Source organism: Bactrocera neohumeralis, chromosome 4 (genome assembly GCF_024586455.1).
Source record: "Bactrocera neohumeralis isolate Rockhampton chromosome 4, APGP_CSIRO_Bneo_wtdbg2-racon-allhic-juicebox.fasta_v2, whole genome shotgun sequence".
Taxonomy (NCBI): Eukaryota; Metazoa; Arthropoda; class Insecta; order Diptera; family Tephritidae; genus Bactrocera; species Bactrocera neohumeralis.
The window spans coordinates 82,534,297-82,559,047 of record NC_065921.1 but is presented as its reverse complement, the minus strand read 5'-3'; the positions used below and the strand labels follow the sequence as shown (position 1 = coordinate 82,559,047).

Genomic DNA, 24,751 nt, shown 5'->3' with positions numbered 1-24,751 from the left:
TTCCCCATATCACAGATTGCTCGAGATTTTTCGAATTTCTTGTTGTTTTTTTGCGTTAATAAAAATTAAGTACAATAATTGTTGGCAATCAAGTAAATTTAACAGAAGAGTAATGCTTTTACGGCAAAGTTCACGTTATGCTTGTGAGCAAGCTTCTGCTTTTTGAAATAAAATTTTTTCTTTTGGATTTGAAAGAATACAAAAAAAACTTATGAATCAGGCTGTTTATAAATTATTTTTAACAAAAACGACAAAATTGCTGGCCGAATTCGGTAATGAATCGTTGCTCTTAAGAAAATTGTATTCAATAATATAAAAATATACACAAAAAAATAATACAAAAATTAAAAAGTAACAAATAAAAAAAAATATAAAAAATAGTGAATGAAAATTTATTGAAAAAAAAAATAATAATAATAATTAAGTAAATTTAAAATAACAAAAAAAAAATTAAAAATTAAAATAACAAAAAAAAATAAAAATTAAAATAAAAAATAATTTAAAATAAATTAAATATGTATAAAAAACTAGGTTTAAAAAAAATAAACAAAAAATAGATTATAACAAAAATATAAAAAATATATACATATGTATATACATACATACATATATGTACATATATAAAAATTATGATTGAAAATTTAAGAAATAAATAGTAAACATAAAAAATAAAACAAAAATGAATTATAAATGCTATTTCTTTTTACATCGGTGACTAAAACAATTATTTAAACATTTTTTTCAGTTCAAAATGATAATTTTAAAGAAAAATTTTCAATAAAAATTTTTAAAAAATTAAGAATTAATATTACAATTTTTTTAAATAAATAATAAATTTAAAAAAAAATTTAATCGTACATAGTATTTTAAGCAATGAAGAAAAATCCAATGTACATACATATCTAAAGGTTCGCAGAGTTGCAAAATTTTTTGATAAATTTCATAATTGAAATTAAATATTGAATTAAACAAAAAAAATATTTTTCAATATTTTTATATTTTTTTATTTATTTTTATATTTTAATATTTATTTTTATATTTTTTTTAATTTTTATAGGAAATTTTTAACCAAAAATTTTATTTGTAAAAAATATAGAAAAAAATTAAGTATTGCTAAATTCTTTTAAACAAATAATAACTATTAAAAAAATTATATTTTATACCTTAATTATTTGAGGGGGAATTCAATATTGAAAAAAATTAACCATTGTTATTTATAAATTTTTTTTAAATAAATAATAACTATTAAAATATTATATTTTTTACCTTAATTATTTATGGGGGTATACGAGTCTAGAGGACTGAATTTGAGGTAAAAAAAGATAATTAATATTTATACTATCCATTTTTCTAATAGTAATTTATTAATATTACAAAAATACAGCAAAAAAATTTAAAAAAGGTTAAACATTTCTCAAAACGAGGCACGTGACGATGCATATGATTTAAATCCTCCTACCAAACTGAAACCACAAAAATATCAATCTAGAACAATGTCGCAATGTCAGGAATTACGGAAAAGTTAAAAAACAAAATTCACTGCCTGAAAAAAAAAATTATTTTTGACAACAAAAAAAATTAATTTTTGAAAAAAAATAATAATTTTTGAAAAATAAAAAAATGTTAGTTTTTGGAAAAAAATAGTTTTTGTAATTTTTGAAAAATAAAAAAAATAATTTTTGTATTTTTTGAAAAAAAAAAAAAATAATAATTTTTGTATTTTTTGAAAAATAAAAAAAAAATAATTTTTGTAATTTTTAAAAAAGTTAAAAATGTTAATTATGGATATTCAGACATCGACAAGTCTATAAAGGTATTTCAAGTAAACCGATTCAGTAGAACCTGAGGAACCAGAGTGTCGTTTTGAAAAAGACCGTTTCGAGAATAACGCGTTCAGTTTTTAGTTCCGGCCGAACTAATTTGAATGTCGGCTCAGCAAAATATCTATTGTATATCTACGAAAATTATTTGAATTTTGAAAAATCCTCTCGTAAACATATTATTTAATAGTTACACTTTAAAAATAAAAAACAACTTTTTTAAGTACTACTTTTTTAACTACTATACAAAAAATTATATTTTTTGTGGACTAGAATATCTCCTTAAGTGTTTACTCAATTTTTCATGATTTTTTTAATGAAATTGTATTGAAAAAATATAATTTTTTAACTTCAATGATTTAAATAAATTTTTTAGAATTATATAATTGAAATTAAAATAAAAATATTTGAAAAAAAATAAAAAAAAATTATAAAAAAAGTTAAAAAAAAATATTTTAAAATATATAATCATTATTTAAAAAAAATATCAAAAAAATATTAAAAAAAAGATATTTGAAAGAAATTTTTTTAACTTTAATTAATTGGGTATGTTTTTCTTCTTTTAGGAACTCTGTTCCTTTGCAACTCTATGCGTCCGACCGATTTTCCACATTACCGAACTCGTTTAAACCAGCATTAAAAAATATGTTTTTTTTGTAATAATTAACAATTGTGTGAAAAAAAGCAATACTAATATGACGGTGTGTATTGTTGTTAGTTTTTTGCCTTAGTATTCATGCGATATCTGCTTATGACAACTTATTTTTGCACATATTTTTTGTTTTAGTTTTCTTTTGTTTGTTTTGTAGGTATTTTATTTAATATTAATGCTTTTGTTTGTTGTATATTTTGTTGGTAATTCACAGTAGCTTATCGAAACGGTGTACAATTAAGAAATTCTAACATCAATAATTATCAATTTGTTGTTGGTTTTTGTTTTTTAATTACATTTTGTTTTACAAACTCTTTGCTTTTTGTTTTAATTTATTTTTTTTTGTTTTCTTTTTGTTGTGTGTGACTTTTTGCTTTAATATTAATGGATTATGGCATAATTCACGTTGCATTAGACGAAAAACTCTATTTCGGTTTTAATTATGTATATTAATATATTACAGTTTATGCGCAATAAAAATTATATATACACACACACACACAAATACATACATACATAGTATCTAATAATTACAGTATGATAAAAATACACGCGCTTCGCATTTTGATTCAATTTTTCTTTCTGTTTTTGTTAGGAGTGTTGCGCGCGCTTAATGCGGCGCTGGGCTGGGCTTAGCTAAGTTGAAGACGCGCCGTTATTCGTACAATAGATACAATAAATACATATAGTACATATATATATATATAATTTTTTTTGTTTGTATTATTTTGCTTTTAATATATTTTCATAACTTCAGTGAAATAACTACAATGTACATACATATGTATGTATGTATGTTCATAACCATAAAATGTCATGCTATCATTATTATTTGCTTTGGGGACAATTGCAACTAACTCGCTTACGTAAAGTTTAAATTTCAAAAAATATTCATATCGCGCTGCTTTTGTTTTGTTTTTGTAACTCGTTTCCAGACTTATTCGATTTGCCTAAAAATTTCAGTTCTGTTATTAACCAATTCGTACTCTCCAAAATCACAATATTTATGTATTACATATTACTTATATTATTTTCATAATTTTGCTTTTTTAATTTTCTTTTTTTTAATTTTTAATATTTTTTTGTAATAGCAATTTCAAAATTTGCCTAACTCGCTCGATATTTTATTAATTTTTTTTACATATTTTGAATTTTTTTATTTATATTTTTTATTTCCAATGCTTAGTGTTTTCAAATTTACAGTTTCGCGCAAACAGTTGTGCCCAGTGTTGCCCACTGCCTCAGCGTCTCAGCGCTTACTTGATGAGAAAGTTATCGATGAAGCGCTTCTTCTCATTGTAGGCCGCATGCTCGGCCAGCAGATACATGCCATAATCGTTCATGTTTTTCAGCAGTTACTTGTTGGCCGCATTGAAGAATTGATGTCATGAAGCCGATGCACCGGCCGCCTCTTCGGGTGTGCTGCGATTGCTGCAGACGAGCGCGCTCAGCGGATGTGTGACCGCAGTTTGTATCACATCTGGAATGTTATGGCTTCAGTAATGAGCTAAATCAAATGAGGGGGTGAAAAACAATTGGATTATGTAAATTTGTTGGGGAGTGTAGCAAAGCGCCGTCTTCAGAGTGATCTGATTAATAGTAGACCATATTTTTTTAGTTTTAACTCCACTGTAGCCGTAGCGCACATTGTTTCAGCATCAAAAGACCAATGACAATTGCGCAATTATTTTAATATCATTTTATTTAGACACCACGTTGTTCTAGAAACCTTGCCACTCGAGAGTAAGCTCTTAGCAGAGTAATTACAAGTAGGTTATAAGGTTCTGCTCTACAATAATAATAAAGTTAAATGAACATAATTTTACAAAATTATGAACAAAACTTATAGTAACTATTTTTGGAAATCCATCAACTGCCGAACATATTTCTTTATAAAACAATTTTTGAAAAAATTAAAAATAAAATATAAAAAAAACAAATATTTAAATCTATTTTTTTTAATATAATTTTGTTTAAACAAAAGTGCGTTAAATATACATATATTAAAAAAATGTTTTATAAAAAATATTAAAAAAAAATATTTAAAAAAAAATAAAAAAAAAAAAAAAAAAAAAATTTTCAAAAAAAAAAAATAAAAAAAAATTAAAAAAAAATATTTTCAAAAAAAAAAATAAAAAAAAATTAAAATAAAAAATATTTTCAAAAAAAATTTAAATAAAAAATTCTAAAAACATTTAAAAAAATTTAAAAAAAATATTTAAAATAAAATTTAAATATATTCTAAAATTTGTATAAAATTTATTTAAAAAAAAATTAAAAAATATATTTAAAAAATTGTAATATATAAAAAAACTATTAAAAAAATATATTTTTATAGCACAAATTTTTATAAAAAGTAATTTTTTGTGACAACAATTTTCAAAATTTGTTTTTATATACAAAAAAATGTACAAGTTTTATGCATTTTGTTAAAAAATTACTATTATAAAACCAATTTGTATAAGAATTAATTTGGTAACATAAATTTGATAAAATAAAAGTCTTTGGAAAATTATTTCAGAAAAATATGCTTCGAAAAATCAATGCTATAAATATGTATAACATTTCTTTCAAGATCAAGTATACATATGTTTATAAACATTTTTGAAAATCTATAAGTTTCAAAAAATATATTTTAAAATCGATAAATTTAAAAAATCGATATTATTTTCACATTGATAAATTTCAACCATAATAAGGAAGTTAATGAGTTTTTTTTTCTAAGAAAATACAAAAATATGTTTAAACGTTTAAAAAAAAAAATATTTTGTTTCAAAAAAAAATTTGCAAACAAAAAAGAAAACAAAAAATATTTTCCAAAAAGTTAAAAAAAAAATAGTTTCAAAAACATATTAAAAAAATTTAAAAAAAAAATTTAAAAAAAAATTAAAATTAAAAAAAAATTAAAAACAATTAAAATCATAAAATAGTTTAAAAAATTAAAAAATAGTTTCAAATTTAAAAAAAGTCTCAAAAAAATAAAAAAATATATAAAATATAATTTAAATTAAAATTAATTAAATTTTTTTTAATTAAACAATTGAAATTAAAAAATAGTTAAAAAGAAATTAAAATTAAAAAAGGTTAAAAAAAATTAAAATCAAAAAATAGTTAAAAAAAAATTAAATAAAAAAGCAGTTTCCAAAAATAAAAACGCAGTTTCCAAAAATTAAAAAAACAGTTTCAAAAAATAAAAAATAGTTTAATAAATATAAAAAACAATTTTTCAAAAAAAAAGAATAAAATATTTTAAATAAAAAAATTTATATTAAAAAACTAACAAAAATATACTTCTTTTATAAAACACCTATTAACAAACTGAAGGCAAACACATTGTAAACGAAATCATACATATACACACACGCATAAGTAGTAGAATAGTTGAAACACAGTAGAATTTGGATTGCAAAAGTTTATTTCATAAATTCAAAAGATAATTGTAATTTCGAAATTGCATACTTCGCAATGTTATTGGCATTATTATTTGTTTTTGTTGTATTTTTTTTATTGTTTATGTTGTGTTAGCAAGTTGTTTCTCTACCATCTATGAAAACCTTAATTCGAATCCAACGTAGTAGGTATGTATGTATAGTATATTACTTAAGCAACTAAACTAAAATTGAAATGAAATGAAAATTTAATAATAATATTAAAAATGAACCGAAAATTACACTATACACATAAATTCAAATACACATATATTTAAGGCAAAATCCCGATATATTGTTGTTGCTTTAACATAAAAGTGTAAGTATATCGTTAGTCCAATAGATAGCAAAGAGAATTCGTAAGAATAAAATAATTCGGAGATTTGTGTAAACGAAATGTTGCAAAATAAAGTGACTCAAACAAGAAACGCAAAAATGAGCAGACGGTGATCTCCATTAAGGGGTACATGGCATGAAGCTTGGCTTAACCTTAAGTGTGCTAAAGTAATTACAGTTACGAAATATTTATACGAGCGCATAAGTATAGCGTTTGGTGTACGCACTCCCGTGCAGTTGTTGCATATGTTGTTGGTGCCGTTGGGCGAACAGACACGCGGCAGCACAGCATCACCGACCGCCACCAGCAGCAGCGCCACCGCCATTCACCTCGATCGCGGCTGTGGTAGTTGTTGGTGTCGCACTGGACACCGTTTCATCGCAATTGCTCTTCTTTTGTGTTTTGTTGTTCACAATATTCGTGCTGCTGCTCACCACAGGCGGCGAGGTGCTGCCACCGGTCGTGGAGGTCACACCGCCTACACTGGCGCACGCATCGGGCGTGGTAGTTGTAGGCGAGGTGATGTGGGTGTGGTTATTGGTGCTGCTGTTGTTGGTGTTGGTATTGGTCGGCGTTGCTGTCGACTGCACATCTGTGGCGCCTACCGCCGGCAGCATTGTATCGTTGGACGGTACACTTTGCGTGTTGTTGGATGCAAAAACACCGGTCGAGGGGTCACTTGTTGGCTTGACATTGTTGTCTGACGGTACGGCCGTAACTTTGGAATTATTGTTGTAATTACCTGAACCTGCACCTGCTCCATGGCCGGCACCACCTATGGAATCGCCACCAATTGTTGGTTTCACCGGCGGCGATATTGATGTATGCGGCTCTGCTGAGGTGGACATCGCGCTGTTGGGACTGCATTGTCGCGTTGAATCTTCGGCGTTGTTGGACACGCTCATATTGTATGCGGCAGCATTATCTTTGGCGGCAACTGTGGGCGATGTCGATGGACTTCTCTTATCGGTGGTGCTTACATTGAGCGAGAGATTTTTCGCTATCGCTGCAGCGTTATCTTTGCGTTCCCCAATGCTAGTCGCTTCAACGCTACTGGCACCGTTCAGTTCATTTGGGTGTGTATTATGACCGCCACCACTGCTGGCTACGGATGACACCTGCACGCTGGAATTGGAATTCGAACCGGTCAGATCTAGTGTGGCCGGTTCGAGTGCACTCGGCGCCAAAGTATTTTGCTTATCGTGAACTCCGGCATTTTGCTGGTGTTGCGTTTGGCTCATAGCCAGCTGACGTGAAGCATGTGGACTGCTGGCGGAACGTCCACCGTTTTGATTATGCATACCGGGATTGTTGTTCGACAATTGCGGTGTTGATTTCATTGTGATGGGCGATGCCGAATGACTGCGACCCGAATTACTAGTTAGCGAAAGCGGCATTGAGGTCGGCGGCTGCTGATGCGCAGATGTGGGCGCCAGTCCAGCGCTGGTTAGATGCTGACTAGAGTGATGCGAGTGGTAAAGTGAGTTGCTCATTTGCGGAATGTGTGAGGACAACGTTGAAGTGGCTTGTGTCATGCTAGTGGAGGACTGCAAACCCGATACGGACGTTTGTGAAACACTACTGGGCACTGATACCTTCATGCTGGCACCCGCATTGCTTTGCATACTCAAATTTAGATTGTGTGGCGATGTGGTAGTGGTCGAGGTCGAGGCTATCGATGATGAGTGTGGTGAAATCTGATGACTGGGCACCATTGCAGGATGGTGTGGTGAGATATGTGGATGTGTTAGATTTATACCGTGGTGTGACAAGCCCAAAGCGGCACCAGGAAAGCCCGGATGCGTTAAGCCAGCAGCACTTGGGTGTGCCAGTCCCAATGCAGATTGTTGTAAATGATGCGGTAAGCCACCAGGACCATGCGATAGCGATGGTACACTACCCAAACCGGGCAAACCGAGATTGAGACCCATGGCAGAGTGTGGACTCTGACGTTGGCTCGCCGCATGATATGCGGACATTGGCGGTAGGCTATGTAATGCACCGGGCGGTGCACGCAAACCCAAACCCAAGTGTGGCATCATTGGTCCGAGTAAATTGCGTCCCAATGGCGAATATAACTGACTTGTATAATGATGCGAAGCAGATAGTATTTGCCTTTCGCGTTCTCTGGCCTCACGCTCTTTTTCACGTAACTCACGATCACGTGCTTCTTTTTCTTTCTGTTCCTTCTCACGTTGCTCTTTTTCGCGTTGTTCGCGTTCTCGTTGCTCTTTTTCACGTTGCTCGCGTTCCCTTTGCTCACGTTCCCTCTCGCGCTGTTCCTTTTCCCGCTGTATTTCCCTTTCGCGTTCCTCTTCTCTGGCGATACGCGCGCGATGTTCCTCCTCCAACTTCATACGTTCATGCAAGGCGGAGCCCAAACCAAGCGCTGCGCCCGGTATCATTGAATATAAATGAGAAGCATAGGGCGAGGCCATTGGTGGATAGAGGGCATGTGGGTGTGTGTGGTGAGAACCGGCGGCACGTAGCATTTGAAATCGTTGATCTAAGTACAATTGATCGGAGTAAGGCAGACCAGCTGGACTCAAGAACGGCCCTACAAAAAAGAGTAAATTATTCGAGAGTTATTATACAAGGCAAAGAGCGCGCACACACTCACCTGGCGGCATCGTTGGCAAACCTGCGAAGGTGGCATAGGCATCCAAAGGAAAAGCGCCCGCCGGATGTATCAAGCGCTCATCCGATCGATATGGTTGAAAACCGCTGCGCGCCAATAACTCAGGTTGCATTTGCACCGACTGTTGCGAAGACATACGTGCGATCTTTTCACCTGGTTGCGGCGACGAGCCAGTACGCTTTTTGGCCATTAAACGTTCATCCACACCACTGATTTGCCCACCACCACTGCCACCACCGGTTGGTGGCAATCGTTCATTTGACATTGATGCGCGTGTCGTATTGGACACGTTCACCACATTGCTATTGGCGACACTTACTGCAGCGGCCACACCGACCGCACCGCCGCCACCAACTACACCACCACCACCACTACCCGCACTTAGCGGTACTGCGCGCTCGTTGCGATCGACGCGCACATTGATATCGTCCTCCTCTTTGATGTCGGCTTGCTTAGCCAAGTTGCGCAATGCCGAGGCGAAGGGTCCGCGTGCGCTCGCTTGTGCCGCATTCAGCGCACCCGGTACGCCAACTATTTGTTGCTGTTGCGCTTGGGCGGCTGCTGCTGCCGCGACAGCCTGTTGATGTGCCTGATGTTGTTGCTGTTGCTGTTGCAAAGTGGCTGCTTGCAAGCCACTCAATTGATTTGGTGGCATGACATGATTCAACAGCGCCGAATTGGACGTCATTTGCGCCGCCGCATTGCCACCGCTGCTATTGCCAGCACCGGGTGTGGTGGAGGGCGATTGTATATGATGTGGCGATGGGATGGGTGGTGCTGGACTTGTTGCTGGGCGCTTTTGGCCACTCTTTGGAGGAACTGCAAGAAAAATTAGATATTTTATTTGATTAAAATGGGAGGTTTTGTTAATATTAAGCATTTATTGAGTGAATATTTTATATAAAGGGTGTTCTTTTAGTGGTAGGTCATATTTATTTTAAATATGTTACAGGAAAATAAAATTTTCCGCTTTAATAAATCGAAAATCTTCTGGTTTTATTAGCTGAACAGATTTTCGTTTACATGGCCTCGATGCCATCGTCTTAGGGCGCCTAAAAAACTTTTGCGTCTTCAATTTGTATACAAATAGTAAAATTCATCAAATTTATCTCGTTTTGTATTTATGAGAAGCTTTCTTAACTTTTTTTTTAATTTTTTTATTCGACCGAATGGACCACGTCCAGCACGCTGTGAAGGAAATATGTATAGCAGCCGTATCTGAGAGTGTACTCGTATACGAAGACCGCGGAGAGTCGATTCGGCATCGTTCGCAGCAACTCGAACTAACGTATGGAACGTCGAAATATTAAATTGTACTAGAACTATAGCCGCTCGACCTTCCCAAGCGATATCGCTTCGCTTAATGGGTTCTTGAAGTTTAAAGAAGATCCGACATTTTCGAGACAAATTTTGTTCAGCGATGCGGCCCATTTCGGGCTCAATAGGTATGTAAACAAGAAAATTGCCACATTTGGGACGAAGAGCAACTTGAAGAGATCCGATAACTACCATTTCATTCAGAAAAAAACAATGGTTTGTGGGCCGGTAAAATCATCTGTTCATATTTCTTCAAAAACGAAATTGAAGCTCGTGATCTCGGCGACATTTGGTTTGAAGTAGACGGCGCCACTTTCTACACATCGCCTCAATCAATGGATTTATTAAGAGAACACTTCAGTGAGCAGAAGGTGGGTCGCTCGATTGACCACCAAAATCGTGTGATATCACACCGTTCAACTTTTTCCTAAGTTGATATGTGAAGTCTAAAGTCTATGTGGACAATCCCATTTCGATTGAGGCTAAACATCACGCGTGTCATTCGCCAGTTACTATTCGAAATGTTCAAACAAGTCATCGAAAATTGAACTGAACATATAAACCATCTGAGACGCAGCCGCGACCAACATTTGAGAGAGGTAATCTTCAAAAAAAAAAAAAAAAAAATGCCAAAGAATGTTCTTTCGAGTGATAATAAACATTCCCTATGAAATGTGAAGTTTTTGTGTTTTTTCTTTAACAAAGTAGAAGACCTCGAAATGGATCACCTTTTATAAACAGAATGGGTTCCGTGGAAAAGTTATGTAAGCGCGCAAAACGAAAAGAGCTGGATCCTAGGTACTCGTACACTACGCCAACACATTGCTCTATGCACAAATCAATGGTTTTATGACAATTTTTGACTGTTCTCGGTGTGGTCTAAATCTAAACCATCACAAGAAACTTTAGTTCGGCCTTACAAAGCAAAAAAAATTGACAGTAATAGTTTTACATAGAAATATTGTAATTTTTAAATAAATGCCTTATTAAAAAATTAAGCGGAAAAAACTCAACTACAAGTTGCTTGATCATATAGTGTTCTTAAGGGTTTACATGGGTTTACGGATTTCGAAAAATCGATTTTTTTATTGTCTTATTAAAGTCCACAACACCTCTAGGATATTGTTTAATTTTCAAACTGTGTTTTTGAAACTTGTGTGTTCGAGTTGCTAAGCGTCTTAAAACGCGCAAAAACACAGTTTCAAGAAAAACGCTTTTAAAGACGCCTCGAACACACAAGTTCTCAAGACTGCATCTCCGATACTATTACTCGGATCAACTTGAAAATTATAACAATATCCTAGAGGTGTTGTGGACTTTAATAAGACAATCTTCCAAGTCTTTAAGAATTGTATCTCAAAGACCTGTGTAAAATTTCATGAAGATCGCTTGAGTAGTTCTCGAGAAATCTTGCCAACCGATTTCGATTACAACTATTTGAAAAAAAATGTCGCGAAGTTTTCACTGAAGTTTTATTTTTTTTGTAAATATGTCTGCTAAAAATCCAATTTTCATTTTTTTTTCTTCGTTCAAGTTCTAAGTTAAGGTTTCAACTAAAACACATATTTTTTCAATTTAGATGATGCTGTAAGGAGTTATCCTACCAACGCGGGCGCACCTTTTTTTTGAGTCACCGGCAATGGCGTCGCAATGACCGAGTTTAAAATATTTTTTTCCAACAATTTCAGAATGTTTTTGTTAATAGTGTATGTTTGTAACAATAAAAAAATCTAAAAAAATATTTCATTTTTTATATGGAAAAAAAATTGTTGAAAAAACTGTTTTTTACCCGAGGCAACCCTTGTAACCCCGTAATTAGCTGCACGCAACGGTATGTATAATTTTAATTTTTTGTTTCAATATTTCATAATTTTTTTACCTTTATAACCATATCAAATTTAAAATTGGGTAAGCATTTCGAACTTGCAAAACAGATCTAATTTCTAATGAAATTAAATAACAATATAAATTTGAGGTAAAAGTAATTCGCAAAAATTGATTTAGTGCAATTCACAAATATTTCCAAAACAATTACCTACGGCTATTTGCATTAGAAACGCACATACTTATGCACATTGGAAGGAATATATGTACATACTTATGTATGTGAGCGTGTATGTGCGCAGGCATGGCAAATAAGATGCCACGGCAAATGTGCGCAGAATGCATGTTGAGGGCAAACAAAAATGAATATGTTATGAAATTTTGAATTTGATTGAATTTCAATTAAAAACTCGTACGTACATATGTACAAACATACATATACATACATACATATGTACATATGCATATGTATACATAGGGTCGGGTACGGTACGGATGATAGATAGATAACATTACCAACAACTCACCACAAATCGGTATTGGTGCATGGATGCTGGGCAATCCTCTCGGTAGCCATTCCATCATTTATTATATTACCGACACACAGACACACACACGACAAAATGCACAGGCGAGAGCGTCGTAATGTGAGCGGCGTCGGAGCGTGAGAAAAACGAGCGAACGCTGAACGTGTGAACGCCGGCGCGCGAGCGCTGCTCTCCAAGAGCGCGCAATGTACAACAACTTTTTATTATTGTTTTTGTTTTTTAGTTACCGTTATTTATTTTTGCCTTTTAAATATTTGAACGAAACGATTTACACTGCTGGCTTTTTAAACTTAACACACTGTATAATTTTTAATGTTGTAGTATTATGTATGTGAGTGAGTGGCTCTTGGCGGAAGAGGCTCGTCTTCGCTTGATGCCTTACGCGGATACACGTTTCAATTCACGTCTGTCTGTTTTTACGCTTAACGCATTTTATAAGTTGCATGTGATTGCTCATCAACGGCGGCGGCGGTGTCGGGTAGCACACTAAACTGTATATTAATAGTGTTGTGAGTGGTGTTTAGCCGTTGGGCCAATACAACAACAATAACAATGAAAAAAAAAACACTAAGTAGAAAACACGTAACCACAGTATTGTCCACGAAAACAATCAAAAACACATACACACACAAAAGGTAAACAATAGCGGAAACAACTGCACACACGCACACATGCACAGATATGCGTCATTTAAAAGCAAACAATAGAGTAGGGGTGCGTTTAATAGTAGCAGCAGCACAGGGGCAGACAGCAATCATAGCGGGGTTGAAAGACTTTTGTTAACACTTCACGCACACAGCAGCACTCACACACACACACACACGCGCGTATGCCGTGAAGCAACAAAAGCACTCATACGCCAACCGCAATAAAACGCAAGGATAACGACATGCCGCTACGCTGTATGCGGTCACCGTGCATAGGCGCACTGGGGGTACATTTTTGTTGTTGTTACTCTTGTTGTTGCTGTTCTTTTGTCAGCGCGCAGTGTTTGTATGGTAGCTGATGTGAAATGGGAGTGTCAGCTACTGATTGCGTTACACGCTTGCATTTCGTTCCTGTTGTTGTTGTTGCTATAGTGTTAGTGTAGTTCTTGCTTAAAGAGTTCGAGCATGAACTCTGATCCCTTTTTCCCTGCAGCGGCATATTGTGTATTTTGCACTTTTCATGTTTGACTGCCGTTGCCGCTGTCACACTTTGTCACTGTTGTTGTTGTTGGTAGTTTGCTACTGCTTTTGCTTATTATTGTTGTTGTTGCTGTTAGCTGTCACTAAAATTGTTGTTATTAGTGTTAGTCGTGTTACGTTTTGTTTCTTGAACTGCACACTTAAACTTGTTGGCATTTGTGAGTTCGCAGCGCCAAAAAAAAAACAACAAACACAAAGACAAAAAATATTCGCTAAAAAGTGTACTCGTGCTCACTTGCTTACATACATATATATGTACACACATAGTTATGTAAATAGATATATATGTATAGCAATAAAAAAATAGCACTCTCGGCTCTGCGCTCTCGTTCTTGCTTATAGTTTTCTTATTTTTTTGTTTTTTTTTTTTTTTTGTTGGCACACAATTTGCAGCGCGCGCCTCACGAAGGATGTTGCAAGGTACACACGTCAAAAAGTTGGTTTTCGCACAGTTCAATACATGTGCATGTGTGTGTATGTGTTTATATACATACATACATATATATTTATTGCTGTCCCGTGGAGGGAATGGGCGCTGCTCCTAGCACGCACTGACTCAAAAAGAAAATTCGTGAGCAATTATGGCATCCAGAGACAATGCATTTTTCGGGGTATCAATTTTCAGCTGAAAAATTGCTCCAGCACCGAGCGTGTTGAATAAATTATCAGAGTTTCCGGATATTTTTCAATATTTACACACTTATCTGGCACAATTTATTAACACTTTTCGCACTTCTTTTTTGTATTTCTTTAACGCTGAGAGTTTTGAGTCATTTATTTATATCAAAATTATATAAATCATATGAGAATTACAGACAAAAATCAGTTGAATGAAAAAAAAACAGATAAAAATTAAATTATCCACGGATTTTAGTAGAATTTTTATTATTCAAGTCTTGATGTTTTCAAAGAGAGAACTTGAAATTATAGATCGTTAACTTTTTCTATAAACCATAGGAGAAGTGCAGTCGAAAATCAGTTAAATGAAAAACAATTAAAAATTCAATTATCCACAGATTGCAGTGTTGATGTTTGCAAAGGAGATCAAAGAAGAGAGAACAATTTGTAACTAATTAGTATTTTTAAGCCAAGAAAATTTAAATGAAAAAAATTTGTTTAAGTCAAGAAAAATTAACGTTTTTTAGTCAAGAAAAATTAAAGAAACAAAAATAAGAAAACGGTCTGGTTAACTGTTTATAGGCTTTATAGGAGTTTATATTGCATTAGCAAATATGAGCTGAAAATAGTGTCGATTAAGGAGTCAGAAGAAAGTGATCGAAAAAATCAGCGAGAGATCCACTACTGTTTCGCGATAAACGTTGGATAGTTGGTCCGGACTCATGTTTCAAAGGTATCTATAAAACATAACACAATCGCAATGAGTATTAGGGTTATTGAGCTACATATGTATATTGGGTTCTACCTTATAGAAAGTTTTGACAGCCTAGACAACAGTCTAATGCAGTTCTTACAAACTGCCAGAACAATTTTAAAGCATCGTATATAAAATGGATTGTGTTTGCGTAAGAAAACTCAGATGGAGCTACTGTGTTGAATACTATGGAGGTTTTCACAGATTTCTCAGGGTGTTTTCTATAGAGAAAGCGTTACGTGAAAACTATGGATATGTGGGCTGGCACTTCAAACAAACTTGAAAGGTCTACACGGTTTATTTCGACTAAAATATAACCGTATGACAGCTCTAAGTTTTCACTAAAGATATTGACCCACAAAAAAAAATCGGCATTCAAAATAAATCCTATGAAACCTGACTGAAAGCAGAAAATGAATGAAATTTGCGAAGTTTACAGAGACGATGCTGTATCAGTTCGGGTAGCACAACAATGCTTGATTAGAAATAGAAAAAAGAAAAAAGACTTCTCGACTACCCAAAATATAAAAAAATTAGTGTTCTGGAAGTTTTATAAGCAATATTCTAAGCGCATAACTTTGAATAATCTATGGTTTTTGGGTTCTTGTCCTTGATAATGAGTTCGATCACTGGAAATATTTTTGGTTAGGTTAGGTTGAGTACGTTGAGTGGAAATATTTTAGGTTATGTTAGTCACTGAGTAACAAAATGCAGCGCAACAAGTTGACAAATGATTATTTTAGTCCTTTTTTCGTTTAAATAGTATATTTGAGTTTCCCTTTTTAACTTAAAAATTATCGTACTGGCTTTTATCGTTTTTTATAGTTCCGATTTTTTTAAATATTTTTCTTTATATCTACAGCACGCACATGTTTTATTCTACGATTCAGAGTTAAGGTCTCCTCTATTTGTTTGTTGCTGTTGTTACTATTATTTTTTTAGTTTTGATTTTGAGTATATAAAAATATAAGAAAAAAATATCTTCTTTTACACATTTTTTTTTTAATTGTTTGTATTTAGCGGTGTGATATAGTCTCATAATGTTATAAGTTATAACGAACCAAAAACATAGTGCTGGGAATTGTAATTGCGTGAACTCATTTTTGTACGTAATCCAACAACTTTTTTCAGCAAGGTAAAAATTTGGGATTTTATGATTTTAGATGAGATATGACAAGTTGTGAGTACCCTAATTATTTTAATTTTTTTTAATTACTTAATTTTTTAATTATTTAATATTTTTTAATTGTAATATTTTTTAATTATTTAACTTTTTTTTAATTAATTAAGTTTAAAATTTTTTTAAAATAATTTGTATACATACATATGTATGTATATTAAATTATTTTCATTGATTATATGATTTTTTTAAATATATTTTTTTACCAAAAATAGTTTGTGAGCTCAAACTTGTAGTGAGCATTTACATATGTATATTTTTTAAATGTCTTATGAATTATCTCATTTTTTTCCAAAATATTCATTATATTTTGAACTATTATATTAAATATATTTTAAAATTTATGTTACTTGAGGAAAATTATTTAATTATTAATTCTTTGTATTATTTAATTATTAATTATTTATATTATTTTAATTATTATTTAAAAAAATTATTACTTTAACTGAATATCACGGATTATTCTGTGCATAATTTTCTACAAATTAAAAAATTTCAACTTTATTTTTTTTTCTAAATTATCATTTCATACATATTTTAACAGCTTTTTGAGGTTATATTATAGTTTAATCGTATTTAAAAAGATGTAAACAAGTTAAAACGTGTAATTTGTTATGTGACTAAGCTGCTCTCATATATTTTTACTAAGCACAAAGTGCACGTCAAAGGCATAAGGCATATTTCACTCTTCAAAAACTTTCGAAAAAGTTTACACTGAAACGTTTTGCTACGAATATGATTTCATTAATGATTTTAGCAGTACCCTTTTTACAATTTTCAAACATTTTTTAAAAATTTTAAACATTTTTAACTATTTTCAACCATTTTTAGCAATTTTCCACCATTTTTTTTTAATTTTCAAGCCTTTTTACACCATTTTTTTCCAATAATTTTCAAACATTTTTAAGAATTTTTTACAACTTTCAAGAATTTTTTTACAATTTTCAAGAATTTTTAAGAATATTCAACCATTTTGAATATTTTTCAACAACTTTTAACGAATTTAAGTCATTTTTATCAATTTTCAAGCATTTTTAAAAATTTTCAAGAATTTTTAACAATTTTCACCTTTTTTTAACAATTTTCAAACATTTCTAACAACTTTCAAACATTTTTAATATTTTTCAACCATTTTTAGCAATATTAAGCCATTTTTAAGATTTTTCAACAATTTTCAACGAATTTCAACAACTTTCTCACACACTTTTGCTTTTGCCATGCAATCCAAGTATTTTTTCTGCACAAACACACACATTTTAAACCAGCAGATTTTGCGTGCAAAATCGAAAATTTCGAATTTTCTTCAGAGCAGCGACGTTGCCATAATCAATACACAAATAATAGCACAAACACACCGAAAAAAAGAAGACGTGCAAAGAAAACACCAACCGAAAATCCATGTGAATGTGCAGAGCGAACGGGCGGGGGTAGGGCGGCGTGTGCGAAAAAAAAGGACGAGACCGACGCAGCATTCGTTGCGCTAAACGCTACAATAATCACTTTGTTCCATACACAAACCTCATGTAGAGCCTTAACGCCGGCAATAAAACCACACTCGCACACTCATTTACTTTAAGTTAATCCGCTAAATCGCTTTTGTGTATTTGTATGGCATTTGCGTGGCTTTTTTCATGCATTTTCCTTTACTCGTTACTTTTGTTTTTGTATTGCTGAGTCGTCGCTCGTATATTTATTTGGCGCGTTTCAGTGTAAAAGCTGCTGCTTATCCAAGCAATACCCACTTAGTACTGCCTTAGTGCCTAAGTCCCTGCTTTGATTGCTCGAGCGCTCTTCTGTTGCTGCTGCTGCTCCTGCTGCTTCTTCTTCTACTTCTACTTTTTCTACTTCTATAGCTGCAGCTACAGCTAGTGATACTGCCACGGCTGATGTTGGCTGCTGTTGCTAATATTTGTTATACTAGTTGTTGTTGTTGTTGTATATAGTCTTTTGAGTATGCTCGTTGCTCGGAGTTTTCGAGTTGCTGACTCAGGTAGTGTGAGTGCGTTAGGTACTTGTCAGGCGTTCACAATACAACATCTTATATGGGTATGTATGTATGTATGTATGCTAAACAACAACAACAACGTCGCTATGTGATATGATGGAAATGTGCAGTCTTCCGCCGTTGGTTATGACAAAGACACGTCGTCAAAGTATACGAAAGAACTGAAGTGAAATTTCTGAACATTCGCACTATGCCGGAGTACGGAGGTTGGATGCGTCGTCGTGCGTCCCTAAGAATTTCATATCCCAACCACAAGTGCACACACATAAACACACACACACACATAGAGGGTTATGTGTGGTATATGCAAGAGCATTTGTAGACAGCCGTAAATGTTCTCAGGCATTAATACCAAAACGCAACCCATACACATTGCTGTGCAGTGGCACACACTTGCATATATGCAACGCTGTTTGTTTGAGTGTGTGTGTGTGTGTGGTAGCATGCATGGGGTATACATTCACAAAAACAGCAACAACAATAACAGTTACAGTTCAAATACAAACAATGTGGCAGCAAGTGAGTGACACCAGCGTCGAGACCAAGCATATACCAATCGTGCCCGTACCCGTTACCGTTACCGTCGTCGTCATAGTCATCGTCACCGATACGACTACACTCGCACCAACATCAACCTACGAACAACACTTGAACACAACTCGGCAGCAACACACACACATATACATACATATATACATACACACAGAGCGGCGGCGGCGGCACTACACTCACCAAACACTGTCAATGAGCACTAAGCAAATAAGCGACACAGCTACGACGACGAAGCAACGTACCGACACTACAACCCATGTACGACCCGACGCAACATAGACCTTTTCTGCACCACACACTAATAATATAGAGACCACCGTCACGCTCGCTGTTCGAAGTTGAACTGTCTGTGCGCTCAGCTTGGCAACCTGGTGCTCATACAGCACACTCGTACCAGTGAGCGTTTTCGAGGAATCACTTATAACCAATCTACTGAACGAGGAGATGACGACGCCGACGTTAGCGACGACAACGACGGCTACAACAGTGCAGGACGGTACAGGACGTTGCAGGACGCAGTGGCAAATAGAAAGATGCGAGAGCAAAGTTAAGTTAATCCCGAAGAGGCACGCACACTCCGGCAGTTTGGCTGGTTGTCAGTATGCCTAGCTGACAGACTGACTCACAGTTTGACTGTCAGGTGAGTCTGTCAGCGATGCCAAACTGACTGCTAGCTTGTATAAATGACAAGCGTAGAAGAAGACATGCGGCAGGAATGCGCTTCGCAGGAGCAAGCCAACACACACACACACACATGCTGGCAGCTAGCATTGTAAAGGACGAGCTGTCAGAACGGAAGTTGCTGGCTCAGTCTAACCATTGAACTGTATGAATGGCGCTGCTTGTTCATATTGTGTGTGTGTGTGCGAGTGAGTGTGTGCGTTGGTGTAACAGGAAGTGTTGCATATCTTCACAAATTCTTTCTTAGTTACTGTTTATCGGTGTGTGATGTGATGCTTGACTTACTCACTCGCACACAGAAACACACGCGTTCATACATGCACACACACACACACAGAGATATATTTATGCGACACAGCTATAGCTTTGAGTTGGTAATAAGCATAAACGGTATTAAAGCGACACCGGAACAGCAGGATAACATCCTCATCATAAACGCTGCAGCTGCTGCTGCTGTGCTGTTGACGTCGCTGCCGTTTTTATTGCTGACGCGCGTGTGTATAATAATAGCAAAGCGTTTTCGTACTCCCACTTTAGTGATTCTTATAACAGTGAATTGGAAAAATACTCCACAAATATTTTTTTATAAGTTTTGAAGAGAGCTTTTTTCAACTAATTCAATTTATTCGAGCTTAGTGCTTTCGCTAGCAAAACAATTTAGCAGTAAACAAGTAAACACGTTAACTTTCGGTTCAGCCAGGATAAATAGCCTTCACAAATAAAAAAAAATTTCCACACAAGAACTTGATTTTGGTCGTTTGGTTTGCATGACAGCTTTGTGATATGCTTGTCCGATCCGAAATTTTTTTTGGAAATTGTAGGACTACCTTGGATAATGGTCTATGCCCCTTGTGGGTGTCGTGTTTATTTTAATAATAAACGAATACTATTAAACATATAAGCTCCTCATTTTATTGAGCTTTTACAGCTTTTTTCGACTGTATAATATAAAGCATAACAAATAAGCTGCCAGAGTCAAGCCTATTGTAAAAGCGTTTACAGTTTTACAGAGTTAAGCTTATGGTAAAAGCTTTTATAGCTTTCATTGGCTGGGACATCTTACTAGAATTAAAACGGTTTCATCCATAAGAGCTTCCATCGGTTTATCAAATATCACAGCCTAGGTTATAAAAGTAAAACTAAAAAACTAGCATAACTTAACAGTGCTTAAAAGTTTATGGGCATGAGTAAAAATTTTATAAAAAATTATTATTATCAATAAGCTCATTATTAGAGCTTTTAAAATATTATTTACTCAATAAACCTGAAAACAGATCTGTATCATCTAAATTAAATTAATTGAGATAGCTTTTTGTGAAAAAATATAATTTTAACCGTAAAGTTTACTAATAGAGCTTTCATTGTTGGTTCTTATCCAATAATACTGAAAGCAGATGATACAGAAATTGAAAGTTATTGACAAAGCTTTACGGCTTTTTTGTGTTAAAAATATAATATTTATCCGTTAAGCTTCCTAATAGAGCTTTCATTATTGCTTCGAATCCAATAATGCTGAAAGCAGATGATACGGGAATTAAATTTATTGACAAAGCTTTAGAGCCCTTTTAAAAAAAAAATATAATCTTTAACCGTTAAGATGATACAGCAATTAAAGTTATTGAACAACCTTTAAAGCTTTTTCGTGACAACAATATGATATTTATCCGTAAACTACCGCTAGAGCTTTCATTATTTGTTCAAATTTACAATCAGAAACAAAAATACTACAGTTCAGCTTATTTTGAAAGCTTAGAGAACTTTCATGAACTGGTCAGACATTACAATTAAACGGCAAAAGTAGAAAAATGTAGAACAAAACAACAAAACAATCATTATAAAAATATGGCTAGTTTACTTAAGAGCTTTCATTATTTGTTCAAATGAATATCAAAAATGAAAATACTAGAGTTAAGCTTCTTTTGTAAGCTTATATAACTTGCATGAGCCAGTCTGGCCAACTAGAGCTTAGAGCTTTCATCGGCATTGCAATTTAACGGCAAAATATATAGAACGAAGAAACAAAACCATCATTATAAAAATTCGGTCTTAAAAAGCTTTAATCGTTATGACCTTTAAATGTTAAGTTTACTTAAGAGCTTTCATTATTTGTTCAAAACGTATATCAGAAGCAAAAATACTAGCGTTAAGCTTATTTTGAAAGTTTATGGTATATAACTTTTATAGACAGGTCAGGCATACCAGAGCTTAGAGCTTCCATTGGCATCATAATTTTACGATAAAAAAGAAAGAAGATGGAACGGGAAAAAATTGGCTATAATATGCTAAGATCGTTATTAGAACTGTCAAAACTACCATTAGCTGAAAATCAAAAGGCAGACACAGAAACTGTTGACGTGAAGCTTAATATGGGAGCTTTCCGAACACTATAAAAACCATTTGTTAGAAAGTTTAAATAACTTTTATATTTTATGGATGTGTTTATTATATTTTCATAAACTAAAATTTAAATGAGGTTATTTAAGGTATAGCTATCATTGCAACTAACACCACTAATATCTTATAAAAAAATATTTTTTTCTATAAAACCATGCGCTCAAGCACAACATTTAAGTAGGCACTGTAGCTGGATCCAACGTATAGCGGTCATAATAGAGGGTGAGTTCTACCCGAGGGTTGTATTACATTTCTTTCGAGTAAACCACCAAATGTCAGCTCTTCTCTCTCTCCTCTAGCGCAACGAGATGTATGATGCAGATGCTAGAGACACGATACTAGAGCATAGCGAATTCTCCGAGTACACGTAACGGAAACAGTACTTCTCAGTTGAGCTGAGCGCTTAACTGAAGATATAGTAGCAACAATACAACAACCCCACAAATGAAGCAGCCGCAGCAATTGCATTGAGAGCCGCACACTAGGTATTGTTATAAGTAAATAAGAGTGTCACGTCAAAATTTGTTAATAATGAGCTTTCTAAATGTGATTATTAAAGATTAGTGTATAATCTTTAAATGTGGAAACAAATGTGGAGTGGGTGGCATAGGCAAAGACCACGAGTTCTACACATTGGTTACACCAAACGAAGACAAAATGCTCACCCATACACACACGCACAGGCATTGTGCGCGCTCTGGAGCGCCAAGCGCCCAAACGAGCCCAACGCTAAAGTCAATAGAGAGCAAGTGTCCGAAAATTGAAGCCGTGTGGCTGCAGCAATATAAATGCATCCCCATGCTACTGAATTCGAAAAGTGTAAAAAAAAAAATGTATCAACGGTACATAAGGTGGTAGAACTTATAGTATGCACCCCTACATATACACACACACACACACACAGGCATGCTACAACAACGAAGTGCACATCAACTACACTGGCTGCAACTACAACGCCAACAATGACAACTGCGTCGACAAGAACTGCACTTGGCCTCTGTGTACCTCGAGGTGAAGTGGAGTACATGTATCTACTAGTAGCATTTAGCTACACTACACACATATACGTGTACACATATACATATGTACATAGCCATGCATGTGGATGAAATACGAAACTGATGGCCGCAATAAAATCAAACCAATATCCTTCAGTGGACACACGACTGACTTCTCGCATTCGTAACAGTCTGCCATTGTGGTTTTTATGCCACAAAGAGTACCAGTGCGAAAATTGCTGAGCTTGTTCCAGTATTTAAGTGTGTGTGGGGTTGGGCGGAAAATAATAAAATGAGTAACGGAAAAAAATACAACAAAGTTTGCGGAGCATTTTGGTGTGGGTGAAGTGTAAATAATACTGGCAGGCGTTCATACAATGTGTTATAGGGATGTAGGCATGTATGTACTTGTAGTCACAGCGAAGTTAGCAGGTATGCATTGCGATTTGCTCCGAGTTAAAATTACTTAAGATTTGCATATACTGGCACTTAGTTAGTACTCGCACCATTTGACCGTACAGTATTTGGGGGTGAGACGATAATGCCAGCAATTTGTTGGAGCAGAGTTGCCAATGCAATGAAGAAAAGCGGAAAATATGTGCGAAATATATTATAGCAAAGCATTTAAGGGGCGAGAAGAGCTTAGGATGGCAATTTAGGATAATGCAGCTAAAAATTATTTTGTATGTGAAACAAGAAAAAAACGTTCAACTTATATATTTGGTCAAAGAAAAAAGTTTTCTATACAAAGACTTGATTTTGATCGTTCAATTTGTATGACAGCTATATGATATAGTAGTTCGATCTAGACAATTTCTTCAGATATTGTAACGTTGCCTTAGAAAATAATCTATAACAAATTTCTTAAAGATATCTCGTCAAATATAAAAGGTTTCCATACAAGAACTTGATTCCGATTTTCAGTTTGTATGGCGGCTATATGCTATAGTGATCCGATCTGAACCATTTCTTGGAAGATTATAGCGCTGCGTTTGAGAATAATCTACACTAAATTTCATGTATATATCTGGTCACAGAAAAAAGTTTTCCATACAAGGACTTAATTCCGATCGTTCATTTTGTAAGGCGGCTATATGCTTAGTGATCCAACTTGAACAATTTGTTCGGAGTTTGGAACATTGCCTTCGACAACAGCTCATGCCATATTTCTTGAAAATATTTCACCAATTAAGATAGATTTCCATACAAGGATTAGATTTTGATCAATAAGTTTGTATGATATACATATGTATATGTATGTATACTATCATGGGTCGATACGAGCAAAACGTTCGGAGATTTTATCGAACAATATGTTAAATTTTGCGAAAATATCTTGTAAAACAAAAAAGTTCTCCATACAAAAACCTAAATTTAATGAGATGAAACTGAGCTTCGTAGAACCCTCCGCAATTCGTTTTTAAATTGTTCGCCACTTATGCATGAGAACAATTATTTACAGGTCTCGACTTAAGGGAAGGACGAACATGATTTAACCAAAATAATAAATTTTTGTGTTACTGGTGCTACAAGTAGATAAAGTCAATATACAAGTATTTGGGCTAGCAATTTGGTGAACCACTTAAAGCTGCTGTCAGATTGTATAAGCGAATCCTTTCGGAAAAATTACTTTTCTCTTAGCCCCAGAAAATGTATAATGATGGTTTTGAATGTTAGCATTTCGAAAATGTGATCTTTTTCTCTGCATAAAAGCTTGAAAGCTTTTTTAGAGAGCTTTTAAGTTTTCGAAATTAGCATTTCATTTCTGATGTATCTTGTTAAGCCACGATTTAAAAAAAATAAAAGCACGAAAACTTT

General features: G+C 34.0%; 1 protein-coding gene across 10 annotated transcripts in view; it reads right to left on the bottom strand.

The window, feature by feature from the left end:
* Positions 1-5,869: 5,869 nt before the first annotated feature.
* Positions 5,870-24,751, bottom strand: part of LOC126755574 (uncharacterized) — a 45,274-nt gene continuing 26,392 nt past the window's right edge. For all 10 annotated transcript variants that reach the window (XM_050468228.1, XM_050468237.1, XM_050468236.1 and 7 more), the window contains 2 exons: positions 8,858-9,694; positions 5,870-8,794 (listed from right to left, as the gene is read on the bottom strand). In XM_050468228.1, coding sequence (XP_050324185.1) covers positions 6,528-8,794; positions 8,858-9,694 — 3,104 coding nt within the window. In that variant the 3' untranslated portion in view covers positions 5,870-6,527. The remainder of the gene's footprint in view (positions 8,795-8,857; positions 9,695-24,751) is intronic.